The 14,849-nt window shown below is 41.2% G+C and overlaps 1 protein-coding gene across 1 annotated transcript in view; it reads right to left on the bottom strand.

The window, feature by feature from the left end:
* Nucleotides 1–7,894, bottom strand: part of LOC139297435 (palmitoyltransferase ZDHHC14-like) — a 44,439-nt gene extending 36,545 nt beyond the window's left edge. Inside the window, exons 1-2 of the mRNA XM_070920104.1 lie at nt 7,796–7,894; nt 6,853–7,147 (exon numbers count right to left, since the gene is read on the bottom strand). Coding sequence (XP_070776205.1) covers nt 6,853–7,094 — 242 coding nt within the window. The 5' untranslated portion in view covers nt 7,095–7,147; nt 7,796–7,894. The remainder of the gene's footprint in view (nt 1–6,852; nt 7,148–7,795) is intronic.
* Between the last annotated feature and the right edge of the window lie 6,955 nt (nt 7,895–14,849).

Genomic DNA, 14,849 nt, shown 5'->3' with positions numbered 1-14,849 from the left:
CACTAGTGCATGGCACAGCCTCAGAGGACTGCAGTGGTCATGTATGCATCTGAGAACCCTCCAAATTCGTGAAGATAACCTTCCAACATGAGCCATGCACTCAATTACCCCTGGCACAGGGAGTGGATGTGCTAGCACAGGAAAGCAGTGTGACAAACAGAAGGTGCCGGGTCGATTGAAGGCTTGGAGCTAGTCAGAGAGAGGAATCGCACCACAAAAAGCAAACAGTTGGACATGATTCCTGGTTTCAATGAGCCTAGGTGACAGATATGCCTCTTCATTCTACAACAAAACAGACAGCGGAAATAAATTCTCTGACAGAATGTCCTGCGAGGAACTGAAGTCACATCCATAACATATTCATTTTTACAACAACCTCGATCTGGCTAGCCGATATTTATACATGATTAAACATTCAAGTATGACGTGTCCATTGTCCTCGTCTATCCGCCTGAAAAAGGAGTATATTGTAGAAAAATGTTGTTGTGCTCATGTGTGAAAATGTCTTTAAGTGTAAACCAGTGAGATTAAATCAGGAATGGCCCACTAGTCGAAATTCTTATTTGACAACTTGGCCTGAGAGGAATGCTTTTCTTGTCTTGGGAAACCATGTCTACCATGGGTGAGACTGTTCAAATTATGTGGACAAAGACTCTTTCACAATAGTTTGCCTTATGACACTCCAAAAGCTGACTTATTTATTCAGCCCCAGCATGTAGCAAACATATTTACTATTCTTCTGGAGTGCTGTGCAGAACTAACATTGTACAAGAAAGACAGTCAAAGTCACCATTTCACTGTTCACTGTTTTTCTTTGAATTAAATTTGTAACAACAGAACATCCAAAAGATGGCATGCTTGCTGAGGGGTCTTGAGAGCTATTGTATTCTCTGAGTGAAGCAGAAATACAATGCCTGGGGTACTCATGAAATAGGGTTTTCTTTCTATTCACAGGAAGAGATGACCGAAGATCACTTCTAAGAAACTTGACCTCGGTCTATTTACAGTGTCCTTAATAGGCCACTTTATTAAACCTGTACACAAACATTATTATGTCGGCTTAAAGTGGTTTTGTGCCATTACAATATCAGAGCAGGTTTCTTTTGAACAGCCCCCAAAGTGTCTGAGCTACCAGGATTACCTGCTGGTGGAAAGGGAGACTCATTACTCAATTACTCATCTATCACAAGACTAGATGGCAGCTTGTGGGACGATTTACATGACAACTGTTGAACCAGCAGAAATACTGATGTACATGAAGCTGAGAAGGCACACATTGCTGTGTTGATTAAAAAGAGCCGGAGTGCTTGTGTATGTATATAACAGACCATAGCGAGTCTTTCTGAACCAACTGAGCCATTGGGCAATATGCCACTGCTCTGTGACGTCTCACACTCCAGTCTAACCATTTTTATCATTTTAGGTGCAACTATAAAACATTAATAAAACTCAATGACCATCCTCATAACCATCATTTACCTTGTCTCTCTTATTTCACAGCAAAGCTTAATCACATAATCAAAAACTGCTGAGCTTTTAGTCGATCCTAACCGCACACTTAAAAGAGGTTTATGAAGGGGCTACTCAAGCATTCAAGCAACCTCTCTCTATCTGTCAAAATCATGACTAGTACGAATACAGATAGGGATTAGGCAGTGGCAGTCTGGGTGTGACCAGAGAACAAGAACCGAACAACCCAATACACCCTTATCATAAAAAGAGGATGCACTTGTAAAATGACTACATAGTCATGAAAACACGTAACACACTGTTTATATTTTAAGCCGATTACCAATCAGGCTTTCTTGGAGATTTCTATGTTAAATGAATGCGAGTTGGCATGTTGTTCTATTGAAAGTCAGAACCTGTTTTGTCTTTGTCTGTCTTGTTTATAAGCTAAAACCATCTGATGGCATTCATGACATGATCCCTGTAGCTAACCACCTACCAAAGTGGCTCAACCTTTTCTGATTTTCTGTCTGATTTCTATCAAGCAATCTCTCTGACAGCCGAAAAGCAGGTTAGACAATTTCCCATTAGTCATTTTTGTCGGAATTATTCTAGCCAAAAATGGCTGACTTAGAGTAAGCATAAGAGTAAATATTATCTCCAATTGGTTTAGATCAGAAAGTTTTATTTTGGTAGGTAAGTGTGACTGGTTCCAGTGCATCCTTGTGGTGTTGGTTTGCAGAGTACAACAAGAAAGCTGTATTAAGCCCGTCAGGCAGCACACACTCGCAGGCAGTGTACTTCTCCCAACAAGCACCATCAATAAAATGGTTACAGGCTTTACTGAAGGACTTAAATTAGATGAGACTAAATGTGCAGGACACTTAAATCAAAGCCCACTGTTGCATCACTGAAACGGGCTATAGTCTACATGTGTCTATATCAAGTAGATGTGCTGCCCTGATCTCCTAACAGACTTGAATTTTAGTGGTTTTTATTGATGAGCATTTCTACATGGTAACTAGTGAATTGTATGTGCAATAGCACCACTGTAAGACAAACATTCTGCGGTTCAGTTTTGCAACAAGTTAAACTACAAGACAGGAATGGGTGGATGAAGAGCTGCAGGCAACAAGCGGGTGAAGTCAAACATCCAACATGTCATCAAGGCAACAAATACCCTTCACAGTACAGCTCCTGTTGTATGGAAAACACACAACAGTTCATATTTGCTTAGAGTACATATGGCCCAGTAAACACAAATGTATGGAAATTATACAAATCCAAACACAGACAACACTAACATGGGTGAGACCAAACATACAGTGATGTTAATATATTCTTTATCAGTCAAATTCTCAATTACTAATTACTAATAATGATTACTAAATCATTAACATCTCTAGAAAATGATCTATCAGGAATGTGCAATTGCATGTTTTTGATTAAGTGGGGAAATTTTCCCACTGGTTAATTAGCTTGTGACAACACCGGTGTTACAGATTACACCGGACATTTTACAAGAGTGACACGGGTGTAGGCACGCAGGATGGCTGTGGTGGAGAAATATGTCTGCTCTGGTACCTCGTACTGGCAGTCAAGTGTGGTCAAGAGGTCTCTGAGCAATTGCTTTGCAACAGTGTTGAAAAGACACCATTTTTTTGCAGATATATTTGTTCACCGCATCAGTGCATGCCTTCCTATTTAGTGCATTGTGTAAACGCATCCACATTTATTATTCAAGACAACGAATTAATTAAAAAAGTCATTAATTAATCTGACAATTATTCTCCAGGTTCATCATTTAGTCTATAAAATGCCTATTGTAATTTCTCTGAGTCCAAGGTGGCTTCTTCAACTTTCTTGTTTAGTTCAAACATCAGTCCAAACATCAGTCCAAAACCCAAAGATATTCAGTTTACTATCATATATGACAAACAAAATCAGCAAATCCTCACATTTGAGAGGCAGTTTGGCTCTTTTTCTGAATAATATTTAATTTTCTGTTCATCAACTAATCTAAATTAAATGATCAAGGGGTGGCTGTGGTTCAGAAGCTAGAGCTGGCCGTCCACTAACCACAGGGTTGGCTATTCAATCCCCAGCTCCTCTGTCCAAGACATTGAACCCCAAATTGCTTCGGATGGTCAGGCCAGAACCTAGCTGCCATCAGTGTATGAGTGTGTGTGTAAATGGGTGAGTGACAGGCAATTTGTAAAGTGCTTTGGATAAAAACAGCCATTTCATTTCTGCACAATAAAAACGTGCTTTGATAATCAACACCAAAACACTATTCACTGCTTACTGTCACAGTCCAGTCCTGATGATTTCTGCATTAGTTATGGTTTTGTCCTCCACAAATATTACTAAATCCAAGGTGTTAAGCCAACTCTCGACCCAAAACTGTGGTTCTTGAGATCAATGTTCACATCAAACAAAACAGCACAACAGAACACCACTTCAAACATCTGCCTGAGTGAACTTTTACGAGACATAAGGGAAAGGGGGCAACATCTGCAACAACAGCACACATGCACGTCCGGGAGGGGGGGGGGCAGCAACAGAATAATAAACAGACCAAAGTCTGCTGGTCACTACCAGGGTTTATTGTGCATGGCTGAGCACCCCTAAGACAGACAAAGAAAATAAGCAAAATGAAATATGGTGAAAGATCTCGGGTAAATGTTCTGTGCATGTCTCCATCCCTAAACACTCGCCATCTGTTGACTCCTTCTGGACTCCACAAATCAGTGCATCATCTGTAAATAGTTAAGGACCAGCCTAATTTAAAATACCAGAACATGATACAGAGGCAATTCAAAAGACAGAAGAAGCCCTTTCAAACTGAGCGAGGAGCGGTTCTCCACTATGCTGACAACTGGTGAGTGGGGTTAGAAAAACACATCTAATCGAAACGCATTACAGTTAATGACAACAGAAGGCAATGTGCAGGTCTGCTGACTATCGCCCTGTCCGATAAATGTCTCCTTTCAGCTGAGGGGAGTGGGGGGGGGGCAGTGAGAGAGAGGAGAGCCAGGAGGACTCGGTCGGCCTGGGGGCATGGACAGTTGAACAGGGAGGACAGTGCTAAGCTGAAAAGTGGCTTTGTGGTTGCATAGTGTTCCTGAAAAATGTCCCCTGTAGTCACAACAAACAAAGGACAGTATACTGGGGCCAGCTCCACTGACTGGCCACAGTGTAGGAAATGGAGCTATCTTGATTGGGGGGGCGGGGGTATCATCAGGAAGCATCTGGCATCCTCCATGTGGGTGCTGGGGAACATCCAGGTTCAAATGGACACTGCAGTACGTTTCCCTGTCACTTCAGTAATTTTATAAACTGTTGCATAGTAAAGTGGGCTGGAGGTTTTAGCCTGCAATGCACTGTCTCCAGCAGTCTGCCCTTTGGTCATGGGTTATGTCTATATCTCTGCTGAGGTGACTATGTATTGAAAGATGAAGTGGTCCAGAGGTCACTGCTGATAGATGTGTAGCATTGCGTCTGTGACGGACTTTACACGCAGGACTTAGAATACGGTGAGGTAAACCCACCTAAATCAGTTTGTCCATGCATTTTATTTATGAAACTGACCCTTTAACACCTTTTTAGCCTAATATTAGAGCTGCAGTGAACAGCTATTTTCATATTCTATCAATCTGCCAATTATTTTTCAATAAATGTATTAATCGTTTGATTAGAAAATAGTGTAAAATGTCCATCACAACTACCAAGAGCCCAAAGTGACACCTTTAAATGTCTTGTTTTTGTCAGTCCAAAAGATATTGAATGGACAAGGTTACGAAACAGAGAAAAGCAGCAAATCGCTAGATTGGAGAAGCTGAAACCAAAAGAATGTTACTTGTTTTTGTTTTCAATAATAATGATTAGTCGATTAACAAAATTGTTGACGATTATTTTTCTGATTGATTAATGGACTAACTGTTTTAGCACTACCAAACATCTAAAGAAAATGTTCTAAATGATATGAGGACACAATGTTTTGCACACATATAAAGTAACAATTTTGTTAATAATAGTGGTTGCGTGCCATACTATTCACTGTCTTTTGATTTACTCCTGGATCATTAAGCGTGGACTATCTTTACAGTCCAGATACTTAACAGCAACCATCAACCACGGCACATATTTTGCCTTTTGAGCTTTCTTTGGCTCTGAAGTACATTAGCTTGATAAAGACTGTCCGATTGAGCAACAAATCTCATGATGGAGCAGGATTCTTATCTAGTATAGATGGGGTTTCTGAGATGACAGATGACAGAGTGATTACTCTGGAATAATGAGGAGAGACATAATGCACTACCTCTCGTGGTACACTCCAGTGCTCAGGTCAGTGCCTGTGTCTACATGCTGTAACATGCACTTCAGTCACGGTGGGCAAATTTAGGACATCCGGGATGAGGAGACGATGAAGGGCTGGATGAGACAGTGTGAAGAAGTACATTCTACCTGTTGATTACAGGTTGTTCTACCAGTGGGAGAAAGACAGAGGGCTCCTTTGAGGATAGTGGGGCTGTGATTAATGGGTGGCAAACATAGGCAGACTGACACTGTAGTCTACTCCATGAGTCATGGGTGACATGTCACAACGTCCAATTAAAAATTAAGAGAAATTCTAAACTGACCTATGGTTAGATATCTGGTTCTATGGAAACTGATTTGAGACAGATGAGAAACAAAAAATTTGAGGTAACCCTCTGCTAAATTATCATGCTGTCATTATAAAGGTCAGATTACCACACAGTATACATAAAATCCCATTCCTGGACATCCGGATCAGCCACAGAACAGAAACCCTGAAGCTGGTCAGGATTCAGGATCTTGCTCAAGGACACTTCAGCTAAGTTAATGTTTGCCAACAGTAGTTTGACGATGAGCCCTCTGGCTGGAGGATGCTCTCTGACCGCAAAGACCAGCATGCCCAAACAACAATGGTGAATCTGGAAAAAGGAGGTGGCCTGTCACTTTTTTATGACGCAGACACCATGCAAGGGCATGTGTAAGCCATAAAAACAATTAAGAGAAAATCCACACCTTTTAAATGCAACCACAGAGCAGTTTCCATCGACAATAGCCCCTGGCAAAACACAATGCCTCTGCTAAAGATACTTTATATATTATTAAATTATATCTCCTATACTTCCTAAAACAGAGAAGCCTGTGCCTAATCCCAAACCAGTTTGTACTGACATCTCCCTGAGCCCTGTGGAGATCATAGCAAATAAACCCAGTGATGCCAGTGACATAACTGACCTATATCTAAACTTTTTTTTCTCTGACAGCTGAGTCCGTGAAATCAAATCCCTAATCCCACAATGTCAACGTGCACAAGTAAATAGCAGATGGGAGCACAAAGAGACTGCACATACTTTCAACAATACTTACTCCAAGGTGAAGAAAAGTCCACAAGTCACTAGGATGAGGACAAGGGTGAGGTAGAAAACCCCTGTCTGCTTGGCCATCATAATCCTCCCATTGCAGTAAAATTTATTCCGACCTGGGAAGGACTCCCACTTCCTCTTCTTTGGGGTCCTTTTCTTGTAAGGGGTCTCCATTGGTGTGGAGCTGCGAGTGCTTATTTGGCTGTACTCGCACTCTCTCATGGACTCAGACACCCCGAGATGCATCAATTGCTGATTACAATCCTCACAGCTGAATAAATCCCGGGGCTGATGTGCCTCTGTGAAGACAATAAACCAGATCAGTTTAGCAGGCAGGCTAACATCACAACTTTTTTTTCATGAATGTATGTGAAGGGGGGAAAAGTTTTGTGAAAAGTGGAAGACACACTTCCTGTAATTAATAATATCTAGCTAACGCTCACAGTAGCTTTTTAAAAACACACCTAGACTCCAGTGAACTCGGCAAAACTACAAATAAAGTCAGTACAGCAAGTTTGGCTAATCTAACGTTTGCTAACTTGGCAAATAACTTCACTGGCAGCGCACACATACCATCGCTTAACGTTAATAGCGCCTTTGTTAGCAAGCAACCTGGTTAGCATTTTACAGCAACTGAATCTAAAGTGCCGCTAAGGCTAACACGGCTAGCAAGTTGGTGAAATGACTGGTCAGTTAATGTTAGCACGTTGGACAACTTGTGCAATTAAGGGGCTAGCTCGCTGGCCACTCACTTCACCCACATAACTACACGCGTTGACTTGGCTATTTTACTTTGGACTCTCCCACTCAAGAGGCGCTAAATGAAGGGTTGAGTGTGCTCTTCGGCGGCGCTGTCAACCACACAGCATCGCAGAGACCACGGCTTCACATCCCGGCTGTGTTTTTCTGCTCTGCCTGCTGAAGCGACAGTTGAAGCGCTGCCTTACCAAAGGAAAGTAACGCTGGTCGTCGCGTTGGGGTGTTGTCACGTAGCTACTCCTTTCGTTATCCAGGTTTGTTGCGAGCCGACGACAAAGCGAAGAACACCATTTTTAGAAGTTTAAGTGTAAAAAAAACGAGTTTGAAATTGGCAGCCGAAGAAGAACTTCGTTTAAAAAAGGGGAAGGGAAATCCAGAGAAAGACCACACGACGGGGTGCTCTCAGACGAGCTCCAGCATCCTGACTGGCCGTCGCTCAGGAAGACACTACGAGTCTTCGCTCACAACACGAACCGAGCAGGACCTTATAGCCATATGTCCAAATGGTTCACAGCAACAATCGGTTAATAATCACCAGAAATCTTCACCGTTCAGCCGCGTTTTCAGGGGAAAAAGTTGCAGCATTCCCCTAGAAGCGTGCAGGCAGGCCAGTCGGCAACCCTCCGTTCACATTGTGTCTCCGTCCACACACAGTGCTGCCACCCTCGCAAACAACAAACATCAACATGGGAGCAGTGCTGAGCCTCCCAGCCTGCTCCTCCCCCTCCAACCCAGGCTGAAGTCACTACTGAGGAGGTGCAGAGGGAGAACGGGCTGTTAAAGGGGTTCCCAAACCGTGGTCCAGGGACCTCCAGGCGTCCGTTAGGGGGGGGGGGGTCCTAAACAGGGGCGTGCCCAGGGAGGGGCGTGGGTTGACATGGGTTTACTGTGGTCAGAGCACCAACACCATGCAGGAGTGCACATCTGCAAACTAAGGAAATTGTTCATTTATGTGTTTGATCTTGCTGGATATATTTTTTTTTTTGTTGCTTGCTCTCTTTACTGACATTTGTAAACTGATAAGCTAGAAATGGGAATAAGTTATACTTTAGTTATACTGCTACTAAGACAGGGGCCACAGGGTCAGACTGGTAATATTCTATAATTTTGTTATTGTCAACAAATCCCATGAAAAGACCAAAACCAACAATAGATCAACCCGACTAACAAGTATTGGCTGTGTAGCCAAAGCCTAATAAAGCATATTCCTCTGTGCCATAAAGCTACATCGTTGTCAAAACTATATTTATAACTATTATAAACACATGGATGAGTCAGACCGCTGCATCAGGTAAAATGTCCCCAGAAATAATCCCCAACAAATACACTATTTACTCCTGTTTGTTTTTTGGAATTATTATTATTACTTATTATTCTTGGCATTTTATGCCTTCAATAGATAGGCAACACTAGAGAGTTGACTGGAATTAAGAGGAGGTCGAGGTGGGAAGGGTGCCCCCCTAGTTATGCTTGTTTGAGTACAGTTTGCTAAAAACTAAAGTGGCCAGCTGCCTTAGGAAGTTACTGAGCCTTTTTAAAAAATTAAATGATATACTCAGGTCGCTTTTTAAAAATGTATGTCTTCCATGTCGAATAGAAATGGGGCAAAGAACCACAGAAGGTCTGGGGAAGTCAGAAAGTATTTAGAGACGGACTCAGAGAAGTGGTCTCTGCAGTATGCAACAAAAAAATCTTTTACCATAGATTACTATTATAACCTAAAACTGTTGACGCGACACATCAAACTGCAAACATGGTCAACTATTATTCTTCGCATCATGAATTTAATGTTTGTAAATCATTCCCAGAGCCAAGAAAAGCTACTTTTATGTGTGTGCCATCATGTCAGCTAAATGTTTACAGAATTGGTGTGCTGGTCCAGGGAAAAACACACTAATGCATATGATGTGCAGTTAGTGAAGCATGTGCCATCTTGAAGAATGGTATCCAATTCTTATACATCCATGATCTGTATCCCCCCTGATAAACTAGTGTGGAACCGCAAATGATCCAAGGGAAACTTTATTGTTATTGGTGTGATGCTCCTTCATTGGCCTGTTCCCAGCTTGGTCAGTAATGTTCCCTGGAGCATAGCCTCAACAGATGATTCAGGAAGAAGATAAAATGAGAGACTCATAAAACAAACATCATCATTGATAGTAAATCATTCAATAAATAGGGGCACCGTCAGCCATATTTACTTTGTCTCTAATGAACATGCAGACTTCGTTCTCTGCTCTCATGCCAAATACAGTTCTCTGATGATGCAATTTCCTGTTCAGCCGGCATGATTGCATCATCAGCCTACAGTTCCTCTGTCATCTGTCCTCCTCTTAACACCTACACACACACACACACACACACACACACACATGCGCGTGCGCACACACACACACACACACACACACACACACACACACACACACACACACACACACACCTCCTCATCTTGAAGTCACCCGAGCGGTTCAGCTCGTTCACCCCCTCAGCCGTGCAATTATCCACTTTCTGTGAAAAGAAGCCTGGCTGCATTTCACGTAATGTGAGAGGACTTAATTGTTCAGAATCAGACATCATGCAGAGAGGAGGACATTTATTCTCACTGCACTTTTAATGTTCTGCCAACGCATTTGTTGTATGAAAACAGGATTTAGCATTCATTGAGCTTACTTATCAGATTAGACATGACACATCATCAACCTTCTGACACACACACATACAAACTACATTACTTCATACACAGAGTTGGCTGACGATATAGCATTTCTAAGGAAGTGTCATGCATCAGCGAACTGACTGAGAGCTTGATTGGCATGTGAAGCTATCAAGTGGCACATGTTTTGCTTAATCTGTTGGAAAGCTGGGGATGTTTTCAATGGTTGCTAATGATCTCTAAGCCCCCCTCCCAGACTAATTCCTTAACTGTGGGGCTTGTTTAGCAATGTGATGATATATGGCTGAAGCTGTGTTTGTGTTGGGAAATGGGTGGACATGATAGGGCCTTTGAGTCCAAATCCAAGAACAACACTAGCCTGAATCACATCCTGCCAAGACCTCATCCAGGCAATATTGTTTCGCTTAGAGAGCTGGACAGGATGAAAGACATCAAAGCCTCATCAAGAGTCCAATGTGCTCTCTATAGCCACAATTATTGGATGCGTCCTGACTTGGTGAACACGCAAACACACAGTTCACACCGCCGCCGCCGCCACACACACACACACACACACACACACACACACACACACACACACACACATTGTAACACATCCCTGGAAAGGTCAGGGCAGTCCCCTTATTTGTTTTCACCCAATACTCATTCATCTACCTACGTTAGCGGTGAGAGGCAGCAGGGCAGGGTACCCAGGCCAGCTGTAGCCAATGACAGGGCCTGGCTTCCTCTCAGCCACCATATCCATCCTTTCAGAGCTCGATGACTCAGCTTCTCAGAGGCACAGGAGTGTGGGAGGTTTTCTCCTGCGGTTGGCTGCCTACGTGAAACGCATCCTCCATCACCAAAAAAGTACAGCAACCCACTTTCCATCCGAACTCTAAATGACAGGCTGATACTGAAAACACTGAGAGGTATGTATGCTAAGTCTCTGCTTATAATGTGCAGGTGCATACATGTAACAATAAAGCTACAGTGACATGGGATGACATGACATACCTGAAAGCACATCAATCATTTCTTTCTCCACAGAAACATGAGTTACAAGTCAATCAAGCTCTCAGGCGTGCTGTAATTAGTTTGAAGGTGTCAGTTAGATTTTAATGAGATGAAGAGGAGTGATTGTAGCTCTCTGCAGCCAGGCAACCCAGCTAACAATCATTCTTTGAAACGCAACCTGTTTATTGCTTGTGTTGTCGAGCTCAGAAATGCTATTATTAAAGGCATCTTAAAATAGGACTTGATATTATGCCCACATTTCCCCTGGCAAAGGAAAGACGTCAAATTCCAACTAAAGAGGAAGCAAGAAGTGTGGGAAAAACACATCGAGGACTCTATTCAGAGATGAAATAAACAGAAAGCAGGAGAATAATGAAGAGTAAGGGGTGCTATCAGACTCAGTATGATCCACAGTGAGTTATGTGTTACACTAGAAGAAAACAAAATGTGCTGTTGATAGTTGTGTCTTTATTCAACACACACTAGTAGACTTGATTAAACTAGATTGTCTTGTGTTTATGTCTGCTTTTAAATGCAATTCCCATCTGATGTCTGTGTTTACACTCGCACCAACAAGAGAGACCTGTGAGCACGGGGCAAACTGCCATCTGCAGTGGATTTGAATAAAACAAATAATAATAATAATAATAAACACTAAACTAGAGATTTGTAAACTGTAAACAGTTTGTGAAGTGAATATGAAAGTGTATGTGCTACTCATTTATTGTAATAATATCATCTTTGATTTGATTTTGGGAAAACTCTAACTAGGGATTAGTAGCACGGCCAAAATGTAGTAGTACGGTCTAAAATTGTGAATAAAACTGCAGCTGTTGAAGGCTGAATATAATCTAGTCATGGGATTGTAAAAAAAAGAAAAAAGTTATGAAGGGAAAGTCCTTCAGTCTTCAGAAATGCTTAAATTCCTAAAAGTGCATAAATAGCAGGTCAAAATAGTTTAAAAAGCAGATAACATGCTAAGAACTCAATGCTCCTCCTTAGACAGCAGAAGGAGAACGAAGCTCACATGGGACAAACAAAAAAATGTTACACACTCAGTAGACCCTGGACAGAGAACAGAGAAAGCATGCAATAAAATGTGTTAATTTACCATTATGTACGAAAACCAAAGATGAAACGAGAAACAGAGAGAAAGACAGACAAAAAAAAAAGAATGGTGGTGGAAAGGTCATTGACCGCTTTCTTAATAAGGAAATTATGAAAAGTGATGCTCTTAGAGAAGCTGTTGAAATCGAGTTTGGGGTCCCATGAGTACAAAAAGTACTTTTCACTGGACCCAGACCTCAACACGAACACATCAACAATATAGCAGTATCATGTGACCAATAAATGGGTTAGCCAATTCATTTTTACATTCATTTTGAAATCTGCCTACGTATTGTACAAAGAAGCTGCCCTTTAAGATCTTCTAATGGTATTATTTTAGAGTATATTAGTATTGAAGGATTCAAAACTGACTAAGGTGAGACTATCAATATCAGCAGGGGTGTCACAGAGTTTAATCACAAAGTCAACAGAGTCTCTAAACAGGAGGGATGATTGTGTACCTGCGGCGCCTTCAGAAATTCATCAACAAACTGACGGAGTGGCTGTAAGAGTGAGTTGCCTTTTGATGAATGTAAACATAAATTTTGATGAACAAACATTCATCAAACCTGTGTCCTTCTGTGGCTATCTGCTCATCTTGCTAAGTTTCCCATTGCATACATAGTCGGACAATTGCCGCAATATCACTTTTTTTTGTCCTAAACGAAAACGGCTCCACCTTTATCAGCGCCTCGAATGATGATGCAAAATCCTGTGTGGTACGTTGGAAAAGAGCTAGTGTCTCCTCTTAAGACAGACTGTCTTTCCTCCTCAAATGACTTTAGTCAGTGGCTTGTGAACTGGAACAGCCACATATTACAGTCAGTACATGGTTCACTGTTCAGGAAGGACTGACCTTTTCAGTAAAAACTCACATCCTCTGTTCCTCTTTCCCAGACTGGCAGTCATGCTGATAATTATTATTTTTAAAAATACTACTGTCAGCATCACTGTTAACATGCTCTATAGTCTATAGTATAGACAGTTTAAAATGATGTATATGATATAAAGTAATAAAGTTAATGCCCTAGAGGTCATTAGAGATTCGTGGATGGGAAGCTCTTTGAATATAGATCAGAGACCTCTGATGTGATACCTGAATAGCGGCCATCTTTATCTTCAAGCTGAAATATTTGAACTCTGTCATCAGACAGAAAACAATCAGGTCCTCTTATCACATGTCCTCTGGACTCTTGGGTGTTGCAGCATTTCAGCCATTGTAGAATTCACTTTGAGGCCAGAGGAGTCAGTTGTGACTGTGATCACATTATTTTGAATTAAATCAATAAAAGGCAGTCCATGTAAGCAGTTGATGTTTGTTTTATTGGCCTAAGATTGTCTGGACATAATGCAACGCCTCCGGTGCTTAACGATGTTCATCGTACATTTATTTGTGACATGTGCAGCACAGAGTATAAATGTGTATACTGAATAAAAGAGAGACATGGAGTCATACGAAAAAAGGCAAATTTTACAATGAGCTTTCAGGACATTTTGAAGGGTCTTTTTCACACGTTTCTTTTAGAGCATTATCTAGATTAAAAAATATGCCCATTGACATGAATGGAGGACAGTAACAAACAGAAATGTGTTCAGTTTCCTTAAGTCACCTCGCCTAGATATCCTCTCACCCTGGCACTTCCACGTTTGATTACCAAAGCGATTGTTTTCTCAGCTATAATACAATGCATACAGGAATTTTTACATTGAAACATCAGTTACATCTGCCATGTTCAAATATTTGACCCCATTAACAAAATATGTATAATAACAATAACAAATTTTACCAACAATAAAAGCATTTGTTATAATAGTCATTAAGTCCCATCTCTTGCTATGCTTGACTGAGACTGAAAGAATCATGTGCGTCCATTGTACGATTTATATACACAGTGATGAAAAAATACAGACAACACGAGTGCTTAGGAAACACAAAGTTCATCTGTGAAAGTCGTTGAGGCTATGATTGATAAATTAGACACTTCTTTTGACAGATGCTCTTCTCTCATGTTGATTGGCTGGTGCAATGCTGCCTCCTTATGGCCTAAAGCACACACTGTAGGTGTCTTTAAAGATTTACATCTTCTTGTTGTTCTTAAAAAGGGACAACTTGCTCTAGTCCTATTGCACAATTTATCTTCCAGCGATGGAGACATATACATTTCAATTTAAAAAGTCAGTGTTTTTTTCCCCCCCACATGTGTTGGCAAAAAAGTTCAAACTACTGTACAGTGTCACATTTTAAATAAATACTCTCCATTAACAAAATGTTGATGAGTATATTAGCATTTATAAAACTGAAAAACATCTCAACAACTCATCGACTCGAAAGGAACCCACATAAATTCAGCACCAAAATCTGGTGGCAGCTTTGGCTGAAAAAGTAAACAAACAAAAACAAATGCCAAACAAAATATCAAACGTAGCAATCCAACACCAGCAGGTATTAAATATTTGTATTAAAA

Source organism: Enoplosus armatus, chromosome 15, assembly GCF_043641665.1.
Source record: "Enoplosus armatus isolate fEnoArm2 chromosome 15, fEnoArm2.hap1, whole genome shotgun sequence".
NCBI classification, from domain to species: domain Eukaryota; kingdom Metazoa; phylum Chordata; class Actinopteri; order Centrarchiformes; family Enoplosidae; genus Enoplosus; species Enoplosus armatus.
The sequence above is the reverse complement of the archived record's forward strand: the minus strand, read 5'-3'. Positions and strand labels throughout refer to the sequence as shown.